This window comes from Macrotis lagotis, chromosome 8, assembly GCF_037893015.1.
Source record: "Macrotis lagotis isolate mMagLag1 chromosome 8, bilby.v1.9.chrom.fasta, whole genome shotgun sequence".
Lineage (NCBI taxonomy): Eukaryota > Metazoa > Chordata > Mammalia > Peramelemorphia > Peramelidae > Macrotis > Macrotis lagotis.
In genome coordinates this window covers 72,223,080-72,244,293 of record NC_133665.1, presented here as the reverse complement: position 1 = coordinate 72,244,293, position 21,214 = coordinate 72,223,080, and the positions used below count along the sequence as shown (strand labels likewise).

Genomic DNA, 21,214 nt, shown 5'->3' with positions numbered 1-21,214 from the left:
CAATGAGGGGATCCTGTCTTAATAGTCTTTTTCCCAAGTTGCCTTCTATTCAAATAAATCCTGTCCATTTGGTGGGAGAGCTTTATGGGGCCTTTAGTACCTTTCTTAATGTCTTCTGAGATTGTACTCTGTATTGACAAATTCATAAATATTAACCTTTCATTAGATCTAAATCATTCAATCTATAACAAAATTCCCCCCCCAAAAAAATGACCTGAAATTGTGGTTTGGGAAGGGTGTAGAAATCAAGTTTATGCAATTAATTTGTAAAGTCATAGAATATTAGAAGTAAAAAGGATATTGACCAGGACAACCTCCCCTTGTATTGCATAGATAAGGAAACAGAGACCCAGAGGAGGCAAATGATTTTCTAAAGTTTGTTTAGCTGCAAGTGGCATAGTAGGAACCCATTTTTACAGATGAGGAAATTGAGGTCAAGAAAACTCATGTGTCTACATCATAAAGCAAATAGGATTTGAACCAAGATCTTCTGATCCCATATCCAAGTCAACATTATTAATAGTCTGCTTTAGGCCAGGCACTGTGCTAAGAAATACTGGATATACAAAAAAATAAAGGCCAGAAAGAAAAAAAAAGTCTTTTCTCTCAGTTTAATGGTAGATAATATGTAAATAATTATATAAAACATGATATACAAATGAATACATTGAAGGCACTAGCATGAAGGAAGATCAGGAAAGGCTTGCCTTGGACTTGAAAAAAGCCAGAAAATCCAGGAGGCAGAGATCATGAGGTAGAGGATTCCAGGCATCAGGGGTAAACAGGGAAAATGGCCAGAGTCAAAAGATAGAGTATCCTGTTCAATGAACAAGCAAGTCAATGTCACTGGATTGCAGTTTACATGGGGGAAAGAAAGGTGTGAGGGGACTAGGTAATGAAGGGTTTTTAAAAGGCAAAGAAATGATATTTTAGTTTGTCCTGGAGACAATAGAGAGGTAAGCTAATCTCTGTAGTTTGTTGAATAAAGAATTGAGTTGGACCTGCACTTGAGAATGATCAGTTTGAAGCTGATTGGTAGATAGACTTGACTGTAGATAGATTTAGGGAAGGGAGTCCAAGCAACATGTTATTGCAATAGTTTAGGCATGAGCTAATGAGGGCCTGGAGCAGATTTGTGATTGTGTCATTGGAAATAATGATGTATATGTAAGAAATATTACTGAGGTAGACTTTACAATATTTTGGATTGGATTTGGGGGGTTGGTAAAAAGTAGAGTTGACAACTTATGAACTTGAGTGCCTCCCTTTATTGTTGAGGGAGAAATGGAAGAAGTGGATGGGGTTGGGAAAGGTGAATATGTGTTGTGGGTAAGGGTTGACTTAAAGGTGCTTTTGGACATCCAATTCAAGATGTTCAATAGGCAGTTGGAAATGTGAAAATGGAGATAGGAAGAGAATTTTTTCTTATATCATATTCTGTCTCCAAGCTACAGTTTGTGGTTCATAGATTTTTTTGAGGCTCTCTGGAACTAAGAAATGTAATTTGGTTGAGATTTAGCCCTTTGTGTCTATATTCACTCCCTTTCCACTCAGTATGATTAAATTGTTTTCCTGACTGACCATGTAGAAAGTGTAATGAACTTGGAGTACTGATTGGATACTGAAGATCTTACTAGCCTTGCAACCATAGCAAGTCACTTTAAGTGCCTTCCACATAGGAGAAAGGGGCAAAAAGATTTACCTCATAGAACTATGTAAAGAAAGTGATTTATTAACTTTTAAGTACTATACGAATTGAAGATATTATAATGATAAAAATAATAAATTTTTTTCTATTATTAATGGTAGACTCAGGAAGGACTAGAATTCTTAACCTTCTACCTCCATGAGAATATTTTCTTTTCATATACCACACTAACCCTCCATTTCTACTGTTTTATACTGAGCAAAACTTCACTTTGTACTTGCCAGTTTCTTGACATTCTACATTTTACAAGATATATCTCTTGCAAAGCATGAAGCATGGGTATTTTTTAGTTGCCCTACATTGATTTGCTAGAAGAATAATTCCTGTTAATGATTTTTTAATATCCTAAAAATAAAACATGCTTTAAGTACCTAATAGAGAGCCCCTCAATCCAACTTATTATTCTAGGTTTTTAGAAGATCCTGAACTTAGCTCTTAAAGCAAAGCATTATATAAGAAAAGAGTGAACTTTTATAACCTGTGGTCAAAAACAAAAGAGAAAAGAAAGATAAAAGTCTTTCTCTTGGTTCAAGATCATTGGATTTTCAATTGCTGTAAGAAGAGGCTTGTTATCTTTACCCATATTTTGGCCATCTCTTCTATATAATTAGATGCCTTTGTTTGCTGTTATGAAAAACAACAAAAAAAGGATGTGTCCTTTTTGTGGTTTTTCTTTGGTGATTTTTGATCTTTTGAGGATTTTGTCCTAAAAAATCTTTCACTGGAAGTTAAAAACTCAAGTGGTTAGTGTGGGTGTGAGTCGGTTGTCATATGTGGTAAAGATCCCCCTGCCACTGAAGTAAAATAGCTGGGACTTGGGGAACTCTTCTAGGGTTCTGCTCTATGATTAAGGCTGTGGATTTTTTGAAAATGGCCTGGCAGTTATAACAATACAGTCTTGTTCATTTACTGTGATTCTAAGGGCAAATTTATAGCCATTCCAAAGTTTGGGAATCAAATTATGTACACAGAAAATAGTCCTCTTGACTCTGATGCCATCTGCTTTCCCCTGTATGTTATGTTCTGAGAGAATAGTTAAGCTAAGTGTGAGACAATAAAACGAGTGCAACGGGAAAGGTTTGATTCCTTGATCTGACTTTTCACTAATGTTCCTTAGGCAATTCTCTGCCTCATTTTCTCTTGTTAAATGCAATTTATACATTTTTCAGAGTGCCTATTCCACTGCAATAAGTCTACCTACTACATCAGAATATTCTGGTGAACTGGTCAATAATTCTTAGAAAGATCTATGAGAAAATCTTACAGGTTAGGTACAATACATATAATGTTTAAGTTCCTCTGATACTAGAAGGAATTCATTTGAGCCTTTTCCTTTAATGCATGAAGTACTTGATCATATCTTCTTGAAAGATGCCTTTTCCTAAATGCCATTGAGGACATGCTATTGAGTTGATACTGTTTTGTTACTAGTTAAGTAAGACACATTTATGATCATGATTTCCACTCTTTCCATCTGTATTTCTGCCTCAATTCTCCTAAACTTACTCTTCATTCTCAGCGTGACCTTCAAAACCTCCATTCCTTTTTTACAATGTATCACCTACATTCTGGCCCATTTTCCTCTCCACTACAATCTGTGTGACTTTCAACAAGTCGTTGAACCTTTTTGGACCTCAGCTTTCTCATCTATAAAGTAAGAGGGTTGAAGTAGATGACCTCTGAAGTACTTTCAAACAATAAAGCCTCTGATTCTTAGTTTCTATCCATTCACCAGTCATATTAAGTTTCTGCTCAAATGAATGCAGAGCTCTCAGGACTGGGTACTGCACTGAGAGAGGCAAGGAAATGTTTAGCCAAGATATGGACCCTGACTTGGTGGAGCTCATATAGGGACATTCAAAAATGATAGAGGATGCTGTATAATCTCTAAGGACCTTGACATTCCTAACATTCTCTTTCTTTGACTTTTCCTCTTTTGGTACCACCTTTCAAATTCCAGAGAAAAATAAAAGGGGATGAATTAGTGTCAATATATGTTGTCTGCCATTATATTATATATCATTTGAATTATTTAAAAAATGCTTGAGATTAAAGACAAATTCTAATGTTCTTGTGGTAGAAAATATCATCTAAATCCAGAGAAAGAACTATGGGATCTGAAAGCAGACCAAAGCATACTATTTTCCATTTTTAAAATTTATTTTATGCTTTATTTTTTCCACTCTCATTTTTTCCCTTTCATTCTTATTCTTCTTTTACAATATGACTAAAATGGAAATATATTTAACTTAGTTATACATATATAATCCATATCAGATTGCTTGCTCTCAAGGGGAGGAGAGAGAGAAAAAAGGAGGGAGAAAAATATGGACCTCAAAATCTTACCAAAAATGTTTGCATGTAGTTTTAAAAATAAATAAATTTATATTTTAAGAAATGCAAAAAATAAAATGAAATAAAAAGTGATTGAGGACTAATGATCCAGTTTCTGTGTTTCCAAATGAGGTATCACATAGACCCTCAGCTTTTACTTATTCTGGTGGTTGGCCGTTGCACCTCTCAGCTGCACATTTCCCAGATATCAACAGAAAAGGGTATGCAATGAAGATCTGCCAACTGTCATTACTCTATGAAAGACTAATGAATAGGATTTGAAGGATAAATGGTTGATGGCATTCATTAAGCCTCTTGATTTACCTCATTGCCATAGATAATGGGGATTTGACCACATGTGCTTAGGTCTGTTGTCATTTTATTTATAAAGTTTTAAATTATAATTATTACATTTTGCCTGCCCAGAATGTTTATCCAACCTTACTAAACTTCTGGGCTTACGTATTGCTTGCCTGAATCTAAAACCTACAGGAAAAGCACTGATTCAACCCAAAAGACAGATCCAGATGGACTAGTGCTGAATTACCTCAAGACAATTCAACATTTAATCAGTGTTTGTTTTTTTCTTTGTGAAACTGGTATGAATGTAGGCTGCCTTCCATCTGCTTCATCATATATGTGAAGCCTTCCTCATTTTTTAACAGGATATCTCAAAGGATTTGCTCCAGTATGACACAAGGTAATAGAGTAGAAGGAGATATAACTTGGGTTGAAGAGATAAAGGATAACCATTTTCTGGTTTGTTTCATTGAGATGACTTGTGCCTATTAGCTTAGTTCTACCCAGTTGACTGGGTGAAAAACATTTCTTCCCTTGATGCATTATTTCCAGGGGACCTCACTCTACAGAGCTGTTCTGTAATACACTGAAAAATAAATCTATTTTTATGGCATAACCACAATTTCATTCTTCTTTTTCTCGTTTCTCTGTATAGATAATGGATATCTTATCCAAAGGGAGAAAAAGTGAGATAAACAGAGGCAGAGAAAAGTTAACAGAAATCTGTGAATTCCTGGATGTAGTTTAATTACTCTCATTTAATATAGACTGTTTTGCACATCTGTAGGTGAACCATTATTCAGATGAAAGGAAAGTTTTTCAAAGAGAATAATATCTTCCAACAAAGACACTCAAGAGCTATAGTGTGTATAAGAATTATTCATTAGTTGAGCCTAAGGTTGGTGACAGCTATAATTTTAGGGTCACAATACCTACTGACTAAGCCCCAAGTTAATGAGTTTTAAGTATTAAAGGTTGATACACTAGTGACTATTAACAATGCAGTTTCTCTAGCTTAACTCTCACCTTTACCGTACAACTTGCGAGTTCTCGAAAGTCATCTCATTAGGATTTCCCTCTATGAGCCTCCCAAGAAACCAGAAATGGCCTTAATTTTGTTATTCATTAGAACCTGTTATGGTACAGTACTCTGCAGAGAACTACAGTCAATTGGAGCTGCACAATTTGGAGAGACTTATATTGTCCCAGAAATCTCAGCTTGAGTTTACAAAATAGTACTTGTGAATTTGGGTGCTATTGATAATTGTACCATGTTCAGAATCTATTTGAGGTCAGTAATAAATTTAATGAAATAATATTTGTAAAGCACTTATTGCAGTGCCTTGAACATTGTAGGTACTTCATATATAAATATATATGTATATTCCTTTCTCCTTCCTCCCCCTTTTTCCACTTACTACTACTAAACAGAACCTGATATTCTCCACAAATTTTATATATTTTATATATATGTACATATATTAAGATCATGTATATGACCTTAATATATTAATTTTTAGCTATTCAATTGTGAACTTTCACTTTTGTATTCCTCTGTCTATTAAGTGCATGAAACCTATAGGTGTACTTTTTTAAAGTTTTTTAAAAGTCATGATACTGCAATACCAAAAGAAAATTGCCTTTAACCATGAGAAAAATCTTATTGTCCCACTGATAGTAGAACCTTCATTAAACTTTGTGTCTCCCCAATGCCTAGCACAAGGCTCTCCACATACAGTCAGTACTTAAATGTTTGAATGAAAGAATATAAGAAAATTTCATATTATTCTTAATGTCAATAAAATTATTGATAATATAATTATTCTCTCCACTATGATTATAATTGCTGCTTGATTAGCCTCCTTGACTCAAGGCTTCACATTTTTTACTCCAATCTCAATATAGTTTCCAAAATTATTTATCCTATTACAGGTTTGATCATGTAACTCCTTTGCTTATTAAATTCTGGTTCCCTATTGCCCTAGGATCAAATACAAATTTATTTCTTTGGATTTTAAAACACTTTGCAACAGTCTACAGACTCTGTATTTCCTCTAGGATTAAAAAGAAGATCTTTCTGTTTGAATTTCAAAGTCTTTCACAACCTGGTCTTGACCGATATTTCTTGGCATTTTCCATTTTACTACTCTTCACATACTCTGTACTTCAAAGAAACTGATCTTGCTGGTCTTTCTCTGCCAACTCCATCATCTCCCTCTTTGTGCAAGCTTTGTGTCTCTTAAAATCTCAGTTTTCCTTCAAGGTTTAGATCAAATACCACATCCATCGTTAGCACCTAGTCCTTCAATCTAATGTTCCAAATTTTATTTATTTTTTTTATTTATTTTTTTTATTTTTTTTTATTTATAAATATTTATTTATTTTTTATATTTTTATTTTATTTTATTATTATATTTATTTATTTATTTATCACCCCTATATTTTATAAGGCAGCTAAGTGCCAGAGTAGATAGTATGTAAGGTCTAGATTCAGAAAGACTTATCTTCCTGAGTTCAAATCTGATCTCAGATATTTACTAGCTTTGTGATGATGGGCAAGTCACTTAACCTTGTTGACCTGAGTTTCCTCATTTGTAAAATGAAATAGAGAAGGAAATGGCAAATCATTCCAGTATTTTTGCCAAGAAAACCCCAAATGGAATCATGAAGAGTCAGATATAACTGAAATTGACTAAGCAACAACAACAATATTTTACATATTATATAAATATATATGTATGTATTTAAAGATCCATGGCAACTCTTCTGAGAAAATGTAAGCTCCCAGATGGAAGGAGCCATTTCATTTTTTCACTTTATAATTCTAGTGCCTAGTACAGTACCTGAAGTAGGGGCTTAATAAAATGTTATTAATTGATATATGCAGTTAATATTCATTATTATACATACAAATCAATGTTAAATTAATGAATTATAACTATTTGATTATACTAGAAATTCAGAGTCTTTTAATTTGACTATAACAGAAGCTACAAATTTTAAAATCTGTTTAAAAATTAAGGATTTCTAGTCAAGACCAGAAATCATTCCCAAAAGAATTACCATGATTAAATAAATAGAGTGTCTATTCAAATATTTTAAACCAATATTTTTTCTTCAAATCATTTCTTCTCAAGTAAAATGAACAGTGGATGATTAAGGAGTTATAGGAATAAAAAAATAGTGATAATAGAAGGTGAACTTTAAATAAAGGGTAAAGACCATCAACAGTTACTTTGATATTAGGATTTATGACTGACCAACCTGGGAAATTCTTACATATATCATCTGATAAAATCTCCATAGTGAATCCACCAGGCACTATTTTTAAAAACTGAAAAAAAATCTGCCCCTTCCCCCCAAATTCTCTTCAATGGCATTGGGGTACATAGATGAACTTTTGACTGAAGTAAAAGTTTGATCTGACTTTCTCACAGACTTTCAATTGTTTGAATTTAACAAGTAGCTCTGTTACTTATTCTAGTAATTCATCCTCTTGTGTGCCTGTGATTTCATCAATATGGGAATTCTCTTCATTGATACAGTTTAATGTCCAATATTTATTAAGTTCTAGGCACTATGCTAAGCATGAGGACTTAAAACAAGGAGCTCATAGTTTAAAGGAGGGGGGGATGCAGAAATTATACCAATCATGGTTACCTCATAAAATTGTTGTGAGGACAAATGACTGCTATTATTCACATAACTATTTTGTATTGTATTCTATATTAATCTTCATCTTTGCAGTAAGGATCAACTTGATGTAATCTGGTTTCAGTATATGAATGTGGTGGTTTGCTCCTCTTAATAAATGCTCATAATGCATTGTTATACAAATATTGATTCTCAATTTTTTTGTTACCTCTTTTTCTTTTCAAGTCAATTGACCCTGGTCAGCAGTTCACATGGGAGCATTCAAATCTGGAAGTAAATAAACCAAAGAATAGATATGCAAATGTAATTGCATATGACCATTCTCGGGTTCTTTTATCAGCAATAGAAGGTAAGAAAACACAGAGCATGTACATCCTTTCTATAAGTTGAAACATTTGTATGAATTATGATGAATATTTAATTAATAAACATTAATTGTTTCAAGTCACAACTTCCTGTAGATCCCTTACATCAAACATTTAAAACTTTCTAAAACAGATTTAGTTGCCTGTTATTGGCGGCATCCCTAAAAATACTGGCTGATCACTTCTCAGTTATTGTACAGAGAGAACTATTCTTTTCCATATGGGTCTAAAATGAAAAAGTTGCTTTGTTACAGATGATTTCCAACTTTGCTTGAATCATAACATTATTGAATTCTAATGCTTGGAAGAGACAACTAAGAAATCATCTAGTCCAACTCTGATTTTATAGAGGAAAAAAAAGTTAATTTCTAGAAAGGGGAAAATGACTTATCCAAAGTTATCCAGCTAGATTATGCCAGAGCTAGAACTGGAACCCAGGTTTCCTGCCTCCTCAATCAGTACTCTCCTATACAACACTGTCTTTTTTGTGGTATACAATGACTCCTAATATTTTACATGTAGGTTCAGGATGGATTTTTAAAGGGCAGAATAGGATTCATTTTGATATATGTCCTCATTGAAACACATCTGTCATTTTCCTGCCAACTCATACAGCCTTATGTGATCTGCCTTTAATAGCTTTCATAAAAACTTAACTATGACAAATTAGAACTTTCAACATGCCCTTTGTTTTATTTCCAGTATGTTTTTTTTAAGTAAAACTAGTCCTAATAATAATACCAGGAATAGAAGTTTAGAGTAGAAATGGAACTTAGAAGTCACAAGGCAAACTTCTCCCTCCTTATCCAACTTTCCTTGTTAGAATGCTGTGCCTCATATTTAGCTAAATTCTAGTTTCTTGTAATTTCCACCTTGGTATTAGTTCTTTCTTTTTTAAGGAACTTTCTTTTTTCTTCTAATATTTATTTATTTTTCCAATTACTGCAATGATAGTTTTCAATAATCTGAGGTACTTTCAATAAATCTAATTCTTATATAGTCCAAGGGCTCTCAAACATGCCCTTGCTTTGATAAGGCATAACTCAGAAAGGTTGTATCATCTCAGAATCAGCCCATAACATGAAATGGATGCCCTAGCATCAGAGGCAGCCCTAAGCATTGCCATGAGATTCTTGACACCTGGGAAGAGAAGCAAACACACAAATAATCCCCAGCTACTTTTCTGCCAAGACAACACATATAGGAAATTATATAAACAATCTGCTTCTTCATTGACAGTGCTAGTAGATAGTCTTAAGGTATTTAAAATACTTTTCATGTCTTCCATTGTCTTGTCTTTTCCCAGCTCTTTTTTTTGTCCTCTTGGGAAATGGTTCCTAATTGCCATCATATAAACATGCAATATTTTCAGTGTCTTTCTTACCACGAAGAGAGACAACTAAGTATAGATTCATCAGACCTTCTTTTTGTCAGACCCTTCTTATATGTCAATAGTTTAAACAACCTTTGATCTCTTTAGTATGAATTTTACTTCTATCAATGTATAACATATCCTATTCAAACCACTTCATACTAGGGGATTCTTGTCCATTTTCTTCTGTTCAGACTCCAAAGAGCCTTGGAAAATACTTGAGGTCTTCTTCATCTTGCTTTCTTGATTTCCCTCAATGAAACTCATGACTAAAGTAGTTGTGTTATACTGATGATTCACATGAAGCTTATAGTCAACTAAAACCCTGATTTCTTTTTTTACTTGAGCAACTGTTAAGCTAAGTTTCTCCCATCTAATCCATGGGGGCTTTCCTGTTTAAACTTTTCAACCTGCCTGTCCTTAAATTTGTAGAGATTTTATTTTTTCCCCTTTCTTAAATCTATGTTGTTTACCAATGCAATAACTTCACAGTATGTATTTCTAAAAGATATATTATAGAACTGGAAATCTCCTCAAAAGCCTCCTCAGTATGGAATTCATTTTTACCTAGTCTTTTTTGAAATTGTAACTTTCTTTCTTTATTCCCCTGCTCAAAAACTTTCAGTTGCTCCTTACTGCCCCAGGACATTTTCATTTGCTCCATTTTTTTTCCCCTGCAGAATAATATAGAAAATTCTTGTCCTGACAATAGAATTGTGAATTTGGGTATATTTTGGTCTTCTACAATCTGACTCCAACCTACCATTCATTTTTGTATACCAGAACTTAGCCCAATAGCCTACATATAGTGGGTGTTTTATAGATGTTTGTTAAATTGAAACAAGTAGCTGTCCAATTGACATATATTTTATTTTTTAGTTAAAACGAAGCAAAACTGATTTATAAAGAGAAATAGGATCTTCTGTTATGATTCCCCTCTAATAACAAATTAGTTGGTACTCAATTTCCATTTCACAAACTAAAGAAACTTGACCTAAGCCTCTTCAAAAATTAGGTTGCCAAGGCTAATTATCTGTGGGACAATGGGAAATTCTTTTGGGACAGATAGTTTATGAATCCTGCTTCATTGAATATTATTTACATCTAATTACTTATCTTTTATTTACCAATGCAATAATGCCACAGTTTTTATTCTACATGATATATTATGGGATTGGAAATCTTCTCAAAAGCCTTCTTAGTAAAACTTTCATTTATTCCTAGTCTTTTATAAATTGCAATTTTATTTCTTTTCATATTATTCCCCTATTCAAAAACCTTCAGTAGCACTTAAGACTACTCTTAGATCCTGGATGAGGATTATTTATGTTTTACCTCATACTATCACTCTGTAGATATGTTAAGCAAATCAATGGTCATCCTTTAGTTTCAGATAATTCCAAGAAATATCAGCAATTTAGTCTTAAATATCCAAAATCCAAGACTCTTTACTCCACTATGAAAAGCAAGAATATGATATAAGAGACTACAAATGTGAACTGGATTCTAGGAACAGATCTATAGTGGTCTTACACAGAGCCACTGTCAGACTCCTTTGTGGTAGGATTATTTTCTCCCTAAACTAGGTCATTCAGTATTATCTACTCTTTACACTTGACTTTCTTTGTCATTGTTAGTCTTTTACAAGCTACTTTCCCACCATCTTCACTGTAAATGATATTGGAACAGAAAAGTATATTTTTCCTTCCAAAAAAGAGACTGATAAATATCTGCTCTTGTTAAGGTATAAAAAGCCAAATATTTAGAATCAAATGAAAAATATATCTTTTATTTTAAACCCAATTTCCCAAAGTGAGTCCCATATTGGAAATGAATTAGAAACTTCAAGTCTCTTCAGATTCAAATATTCTATAAATTCAACAATTCACTTCAGTCTAACTAATATTGGTTATGTACCCTATTATCTGCAGTTTATCCTCAAGTATATTCTATTTCCTAGAGATAAAAGATGGCAGCACTGAAGAAGCAATAATCTTTCCCAGATCATAACAATTTGGAAATAGAGAAATTAAAACTGTACTCTTCTCACAAACCTATTGTTATTTTTTGCTGTTATTATTATTGCTGCTATATTAAGTTATATTCAACTGGTGATCTAACAATTTTAATTCCCCTCCCATTTTTAGTTGATCATATCCATCATCTGTGGAATGTTGAAATGCTAATTTATATTTATATCATTATGCTTTATAACTTAACTTACTTTCCATACAATCATTTTCTTTATTAAAGAACTCTGTATCTTTTAGAAGAGTTTATATTTTGCATGTAAATGGTGTTCAATTTATTTCTCACTTTTGAAGTCATTTAATCTTCTTTTGATTCCATGATGTCTATACATGTAAGGAGCTTGGAAATTTTGTATGGAAATAATAATTTAAAGAAGGAATTTTGCAGAAGAAAGCCCAGTGGCAATGTCTTCACACTGTGATTTTTTTTTCCCCAATTATGAATTAACTGTTTTATCCATGAAGAATATCTAGAAATCTTGTTTGTTTGGGCTTAAATTACTGTTTTCCAAAGTTTCCCATGAAAACTTCAAGGCTTCTTAGTAGCATTTATAAGTGGCCTAATGAGAAGTATATTTTTTCAAGGAACAAGCAATATTGGACAATATAACACTTCTGTAGTACACTATCTTTTTTCTAGATATTCTTTTGGTTACTTTAGAAATAGTTTAAAATAAGAGCAATGAAGTGTACTAGTTTGTCAATAAGAAAGGCTGGGCTCTCCTCCCTGCTCTTCTATTAGCTACCTGGGTGACCTTGGAAAGTCAGTTTCCTCTCTCTCAGTTTTAGTCTCCTATTAAAGGAACTGTATTAGATAGTCTCCAAAGGACATCTTATACTAAAATTCCATAATCCTCAGTGATGCTAAGGTTAAATACACATACACAAAACATACAAACATACACAATGGGTTTTGCATTTTAATGGTAAATATTTCTAGAATTTGAATTGTAAGTAATGTAATGGAGTGGGAAAGCATTTTTTGTGATGTCAGAAGACCTGCCTCTTCACTTATTATTTTGACAAGTCACTTTACTTCCCTGATGCTCAGTTTTCTCATCAGTAAAGGGTTGGAGTAGATAGTCTCTGAGGAGTCCTTCTAACTCAAAATCTATGATCATATTTTCCCAGGTACATTAATGAATGTCCACTCTCCATATTACTCCTCTCTTTCTTAGAAACTTCAGTTTAAAAAGATTCTATATTTCTCCTTAAACATTTAAATCCAGAGGAAATGTCTTTCAGGCTTTTTACAGTTCTTTGAATAAAAGAGCTTGTGGGTGAGGGCAGGAATGAAATTAGTTAGGATCCTGATATAGTATGATCTCATCCTCATAATGCATAAATGAGAAAACTGCATATATTTGAAATAATCTGTGAAGTAAAAGAAAGTATTGATGTTTGATAAATGGAGACCAGCCAAGTAATTGTGCAACAAATTGTAAAAAGGGGGAGATGTGTCCTTTTAAATGGAAATCTAAAATGTATCATCTGCTGTTTGATTTGCATAATAGAAGCAATTCAGGAAAATCCAAGTGTAAATAATATAGATCATATTACAACAGCTTGATTATTTGTGTGATGGGCAATTTAGCACCTTTAAAATGGGAAAGTGTTTCCCAGGGGAATCATCCTCCATAAGATAAATCTAATAAAAGAAAGGCAAGAAGCTGCTATTATTACTCTACAATATTGATTCACCAGTTGTATGCCACCACACGAGTTTTTTAATATTTAAGTCAAGATGAGAAGGTTCTCCTCAGTCAGTTTCTGTAGTTGCTCTCTGGCTAGGAACAGCTGTCAGCACAGGTTGACATACTAGCATGTTGCCCATCCCAGCCATTTTATAATGCCCTCTTTCGAGAGCCCTTTTTACAAACCACGGTGTCTACAAAGCTGTTATAAATTCACTAGGTGGAAAAATACATGAAAACAACTGTTCAAGCAAAATGAAGCATTTTGGAGAATTGTTTATGTTGCCTGGTGCAATATTTTAATTAATTGTGGCAAAGAAAAGCATTCTGTAGGAAGTTCTGTCACTTAGGAATTTAAGTTATTATCTGTCTCCTGATAAAATCCCTTTGATAGTTGCCATCTGACACTTTACATGTAGCCTTGTTAACTATAATCTCTTCTTTCCCTTTTGTTTTTTTAGTTTTCAGCTTGACTCTGTGACTGTTTTTATGCTGGATTTTTTTTCTGGATTTCAGAAAATGTATCTTGTAGCAAAAGAATTATTTTTGGAGATACTTTTTATTATTTTTGCCCTCTACCAACTTTAGTTCATTTAATTCACCAGACCTTCATCTCATCAGCTATTGATTTAAGTCTATAATACAGCTTCATCAGCATTTCCAACTTATTGCATTTTCTTAAATTAATTGTTTATAAGCACAAAGAGATTTAATCCTGTTACTTTGGAATTTTTAAAATTTTTTAAAGCTATCAGGATCTCCCTTTTTGAACCATACACAGATGAATGTTTATAGTTGCATGTGTCTTAGCTAGAAAGAGTAATCAATCTACTTAGCCTTTGGAAGAATGGAAGTCATTTCACAGAGTGCTTAGATGTAGGTAAAATGTAACATTCAATTACCACTTTTTAAGATGGCAACTTTCTATGTTAGTTCAAGTATATAGTACTGATATCTCCAATCCCCATCACAAGTTCTAATACTGAGTGCTGATGACTTACCTATGAACATCACATTTTTAACTTGCTGCTATTCTAATAATTGTCATTTCAATATAGCTTGTGAAAGTGTAAAACATAAACTTGAGAAGAAATTACTTTTTTATCGCTACTTTCAGTTTCTCTTAGTAAACTTACTTATTGGGTTCTTATTTTATTAATTATTTTACGGATAATAAAACTGAGGTCTAGAAATAGAAAGTGATTTTTGTGTTCCTACAGACTTGATCAATAGCAGATATAGGAAAAGATGCTTTCTGGAAAAACCTATCATTTGACTCTTTGTTCTGTGGCTATGTTCCCTGTGTGTTATAGGCATTGTGTTAGCTGTTAGAGAATTCAGTAATAATAATTTTCTTTGCTAGGGGATTCTTGTTTAACACTTGGAAAAGAGCATTCAACCTAAAGGATAACATTTTGATTAAAGAAACAAATGGGAATTGCTTCCTATGAATAAAATAGCTTATATTTCTTAAGTTAGGGAGTCTTGAAAACTTCCTTGAAATAAGGTAAGCAGAAGCTAGAAGGATGAAGTTGCAAGCATTTAAAAAATGCCCTCTTGTATAATATAGATTAAAAGGTCTCTGAATGTGATTCACAAATTAGTTACAGTGTGAGACCACAGAATAATGTGTCTGTGGACAAAGTGCTTCCCAATTCTGTAATCAGAAGCAAGCACAGGTGTGGGTAATCCCCTGAATATTTTTAGTTAGCTTTGGAATGTAGGCAGAGACACACACGCAGACCAACTGTTGCTCAGATGTTCATATCCACACCCTCTATCAGTCCTAAGAACTTCTCAACTCGGGTCAGTTGTTGGCAAGCTGGAACTCAGCCAGTTTTCAAAGAGGAAGAGCTTGTAGATAAATCCAATTCCCTCGCACACCATGGCATCACCTCCTTAATGTTATGGTCCTCTAGGACAATAAAAGGGCAAGCAAAAATACATGCTTAAGAATTGATTGGAATTAAAAGTCTTTTGGGAATTTATCTTGCCACTCTGACCTGTTTCTTTGATTTAGTTACATAGAAAAAGCACACATTTGCCAATTTAACCTATTCTTAGAGTAGCTAAGTTAAACATGACTTTTGCAAAAAGCCTTTAGGAAATGATCTCTTCAAGAGGAAAAGAAGCCAAGCCAGGTCAACTAGCATTTATATGATTATTATGCCAGGCTTTTTTTTGCTAAATAAGTACTGGAGATAAAAAAGGACAAAAACAATCCCTAACCTCACAGACTTTAGAGTCTAATGGGAGAGACATAGAAACAACTAGATACAAAGAAAATACACAGAGGATAAATGGGAGATAATCTCAGATGGAAGTCAATACATTCAATGATTTGGGAAAGTCTTCATTCTAAAAATGGAACTTCAACAGGGATTTAAAGGAAGCTAGGGAAGCCGGGGGTGGAGATGAGAATGGGAAGAATTCTAGACAGAAATATTCAGTGTTTTGTTCAAGAGAAGATCACTGGATAACATGGCACATGAAAGATATAAGGCCACTGGAAAGGTAGAATGGACCAGGTCATGAAAGACTTTAGAAGTCAGAGGATTTTAGATTTCATCATAGAGATAAAGGATCTATTGACCCAACTACAGTGATGAAGCAACTAAATGGGTTTGTCTTTGTGGAAAACAATATTTCCTCTGGATTGTTTGCAAATAAACTACTTCAATCTAGCAAATTAGAAATAGCCTTTCATGTGACAAATAACTGAAACATAAATTTCGAAAGAATGCTAGATTTTATTTCTCGTTAGCAGTTAACTTTTCTGCACAGCTGTTAACCCTGAATTTTATTAATTTCTAAATTCCAAATTTCACATGGAGTAGAAAAATGAAAATAATGTTCTTTCTGAATCATTAACAGCCAGAACAAGTTCTGTACTTCTCTGTGAACTAGAATCAAGTGGGTTTTTTGTTTGTTTGTTTGTTTGTTTGTTTGTGTTTTTGTGGCAGAAGAAACCTATTTTCCCTTCAGAATTGACCACTTCAGGATCCCAAGTGGGAATAAGAATTGAAAGAACAGGTTGAGCTAAAAACAAACCTTTTTTAAAAAATAAACCTGAAAATGAATTCTGCTGTTGATTTTTAAAACTACTATAGAGGCATTAAAAAAATGAAATAAATATTTGATTCAATACTATTCTTCCCATTTATCTTTGCAGCACTGTTCTTTAGACCCTCTAGAACCAGGAAAGGAATTCTCTCCTTCCACTGTGTCTTTCCATAAATGCTTACATAAACAAAGCTTTTCTCTCTGGATTTATAGCAACCTGACCTCCAGCCCACCAGTTTAGGAATCTGGCTACATAGCAGGATAAAAACTGATCCCTACAGTGTTAAAAATAGAATTGATGGGAATCTCTTTAAAGAATGCCAGTGTTCATTTGCCACCCTAATTTGAAAGGCACAAGACCTTTGTTTATCTTGCAATATCTGCAGATAGCACTCTGAGGTCATGATAACTGAGTATGTGTCATTATTAGATCTAGAAGGAACTTATTAACCTCTTCATATTTTATAACTTAGAAAACTGAAATCTAGAAAACATTATTCATTTGTCCAAAGTTGCACAACTGTTTTGTAGAAAAATAAAGAGTAGAATCCAAGTATTTTGATTTCTTTTTAAGTATGGCCACTTTAAAATATGATTATAGTCTTACTAGTTAACGTATGTTTTTAATTCTTCTACTTGAATAAAATCTTGGATCCATGAGATTAATGTTTGTGTGCTTTCTAGTCCTCTATGATCCATGTCTATGACTTTCCATAGAGGATTTGACCCAGGTGCTGATATCATCCCTTTATTCTTTTATAATTTTAGTAACTTTTGTACATCTACTGCTTCTCAATCTCAACAAAGGAAAATCTTACCATGTATTTCCCCAGTAATCTCTTCCACACTTCTAGAAGTCATCATCCTTGAAAGTATCTTACAAATTTCTTGTGCTCATCATGCATCTTTTCCTTATCCTTAAGGTTGTTTCTTTAGTCAAGACCTACAAATTCATATACAAAAGGAGTTTAAATTCAAAAGAATTAAGAAAGTCCTTCCACTGCTGCATTTCAACAATTTGTCTATAACTTAGAGTCTTGGAGAACTCTTTGTGATCTGAAGGCCCTAGGGCAGGCCTTCAACCAAGTCTTTCAAACTTCAAGCCAGATCTTCTATTTATAAGAGTTTTGTAATCCTAATTATTCTGAGATAATAGTATTCTACAATTCAGAGTTAAATAGTATGCTACAATTCAGTGTTAAATGGTGTTAGAATATTGGTGTTAAAACACTGGAATTTTGGGGGCAGCTAGGTGGCAGTGAATAGAGCACCAGTCCTGGAGTCAGGATGACCTGAGTTCAAATGAGACCTCAGGAACTTAATAATTACCTAGCTGTGTGACCTTGGGCAAGTCACTCAATCCCATTACCTTGCAAAAACCTAAAAATAAAAAAAAATGAAATAAAATAAAGGACTAGACTTTTGCAGCATGGAGCAGCTTGAGATCAGTGAAAATATTGCATTACTTTCCCAAATATGACCTAACCTAAACCCTATCTACTCATTTCCAAACCCAGTTTATTATACATCAGAAATACCTGTCCACATGTACTTGGGCTTAACCAGTGATTGTCTTTATAACCGAATACAATATGCCTTTTCATCTTTTTTTTTCCAATATGACTAGAATAATATCTACTTTCACATTGATGAATTTCTCTGGGGAGGCTTTAATGTTAAATTAAAGGATGCCATGTATTATTATTTACAGTGGTACAAATGGAGCTATTCATATCCTTTTTACATATCATAAATACCCTTTCATTATTTGGTCTTTTGTTATAAGGGATTTTGATGACATGTCTGACTATATTTTGTTGACTTTAATTTTAGTTATATAAAGCAGTCATCAGAAATATTATCTAGTTGTCCTTAATCATACAGAGAGGAAGTTAGATTATTTATTAATTAATTATATATTCCATCCTATATACTAATCAATCAATCAATAAACATGCATTAAGAGCCTAAAATGTACCAGGAAAATTGCTAAATGATGGGGATATAAAAAGAGGCAAAGGAACTTACTAAGTACTGGTGATAAACAAGTATAGTCTATAAGCAAGATAGACAGTTCCTGCTCTGTGAGCTTATATTCTAAAGGAAGAAGTTAACAAATAAAGTACAAAAAGGGGTAAGATGTTACCCATGTGGCTACAAGAATGATGTGGAAATCTGAACATTGGCAGGATAAGGCCAAAACTCACTCACATGTGTCTAGGGACCCAAGGGACAGAAACAGAGAAGTAGAGATGAGAGTCCAAGTAGAGAAGTCATATTTTATTATTGTAATTAATAATTAAGTACAAAAATAATTTTATTAAATTTTTTTAGGAGCAGGTAATATCAGATAATTGAAATTGCAAAATTCAAAGTAAATTGATTTCTGCTCATGGAAAGTATAATAATAATAATAATAATAATAATAATAATAATAATAATAATACACAGCAATAGTAAAGAAAAAAATTACCTAAGAAAATAAGTTAGTTCTGACATTAATGTGATATATGTAATGTTTGTGTCTCTAAAGCACTTTTCATTTATTTTTACAAAAATGTTTTATTGATGCTTTTTTGTTTTCACATGTTATTTCCAAATTTAGTACTGGCAGTTCTGAATTCAGATTTAATGAATTACTATTAAATTTTAACATAAAGCCGTATATATAAAGCTTAAAGGGGTTTAGATGTCATCCATTCTATCCATTCTAGATGTTAAAATTTACCCTTTCCTCTTAGTGACAATCATGAAGTCAAAATCATCAATCAATAAAATAATCTCAGGTAGAGATATCACTTAATCCAAATTGTAACCAAAAAAAATGCCTGCACAAAACATGGGATCATTCAACCTCCACTGGTGACCTCAAAGGAAAGGGAAGCAACTTCTTTCTAAATCAAAACATTACACTTTTTGATGATTCTAGTTGGTAGATAGAAAGTTTTTCCTTTAGATTTTTACTGCCCCCCTGGTCTTCCCTTTTAGAGCTAAGGAGAACAATCCTAATTCCACTTCGACATGCTAACCCTTCAAATCCAAGAATTCAAATCTCCCCTTGTTCAAATTAAACATCCCAAATTCTTCAGTTGTTCTAAGGCATGATTTCAAGGCCCTTTACCATGGTGATTGCCATCCTCTTTCCACTCTCTAATTTACTACTGTTCTCTGAAAAATGTATTGTATGTAACCACATATATTTCATGACCCAGGGGTCCTAAGAGGTAGTAACCCACATGGACTGGATCTATTCCTGTGGGCAGGTTTCATTTTCTTTCTTTGACCCAGTGCTTCCAGCTGGAACTAATATCTAAAATAATGGTAAGATAGAGTTTGTGTCTAAATTTCCCTAAATGTGGTAAGAGTCTTATAGAACCCCAAATTTTGCAGTTATGCAATATGTGAGTATCATGTATAAAAAAATCTTTATTTTTGTCCACATAAAAAGTCATAAGATGCAGAATATTCACTAGAACCTATAAACAGATATAAAACCATACTTAAATCAACTAGTCCTTAAAATGGATCTAGGAGATAATTCACTTATGAGACAGAGGGGTGGCCATTGCTGAATTTACTGGACCCTTTTCATGGATCTTCATTATCTCAGGAACTCAAGGTGATTTATCTCAGAGTTGGCGATGTCCTATCTTTTGTCTGTCCCTTCCTCTGCCTTTGCATGACTTTATTTCTTCAAGAAGAATGATTTTCATTGAGCAATCCTGGTCTTCTATTTGTAATCCTTTCCTTTCCCCCAAGAAGTATGAAATTTAGGAAATCTACCCTGAACATTTGAGTCCAGGAATTCTTGAACTTATTTCTTCACCTTCCTAGAAACATAGGTCTACCATTGAAATGCGCCTGGACAGTAAGTCATCATTAATGCTATAGCCATTATTGTAGCTAACTATTTTATTATCCACCCCTATCTCCTCCTTCCCCCATAAGAATAGCATGAGTGATTGTTAAATTCTTTGTTCAAATTTAAATAAACTTTCTTTATGGCAGTTTTCTTGGTCTACCAGTCTAACAACCCTGTCTAAAAAGCAAGTGAGATTAATGTGGCTCAGCCTTTTCATAATGAAACTATCCTGAGTTTTTGCAGTCATTGTTGCTCCTTCTAGAAATTCACTAATTATCCTTTTAATGGTATGTGCAAGGATTTTCCATAAAAAACGATCATTGTGGGGTGGCTAGGTGGCACAGTACATAGAGCACCAGCTCTGGAGTCAGGATGTACCTGACTTCAAATAGGACCTCAGACAATAATTGCCTAGCTGTGTGGCCTTGAGCAAGCCACTTAACCCCATTTGCCTTGGAAAAACCTAAAAAAAAATGATCTTTTTTCAGATAGCCCCTTCTTAAAGAACTATTTATTTCTTAGATATTTCTTTGAAAGTCCTGATGTTGACTGATAGCAGAATGAAGACATCCCCATGTCTATAATTTATTGCCCAGATCATTTAATAATTCTTAGCCAAAAAATAAATAAAAATAATTCTAGCCATTTTTTTAAAGCTTCTTTCTGACAGTCTCATTTGTGCTTAAAACAATAACCATAAGTATTAGTAGTCCTCAGGTTTGACAAGGCTTTGGAGGTTCTCCAATATAACCTGAAGGCATACTCCAGAAAGATAGCAAGAGTTCTTTATTGTTGCTGTCCTAATCCCTCAGTAGGGAGCTATTGTCCACCG

General features: G+C 33.4%; 1 protein-coding gene across 4 annotated transcripts in view; it reads left to right on the top strand.

The window, feature by feature from the left end:
* PTPRD (protein tyrosine phosphatase receptor type D) overlaps nt 1-21,214 on the top strand; it is a 604,004-nt gene that overhangs the window by 498,137 nt on the left and 84,653 nt on the right. For all 4 annotated transcript variants that reach the window (XM_074197507.1, XM_074197506.1, XM_074197505.1 and 1 more), the window contains one exon: nt 8,222-8,345. In XM_074197507.1, the coding sequence (XP_074053608.1) occupies nt 8,222-8,345 (124 nt within the window). The remainder of the gene's footprint in view (nt 1-8,221; nt 8,346-21,214) is intronic.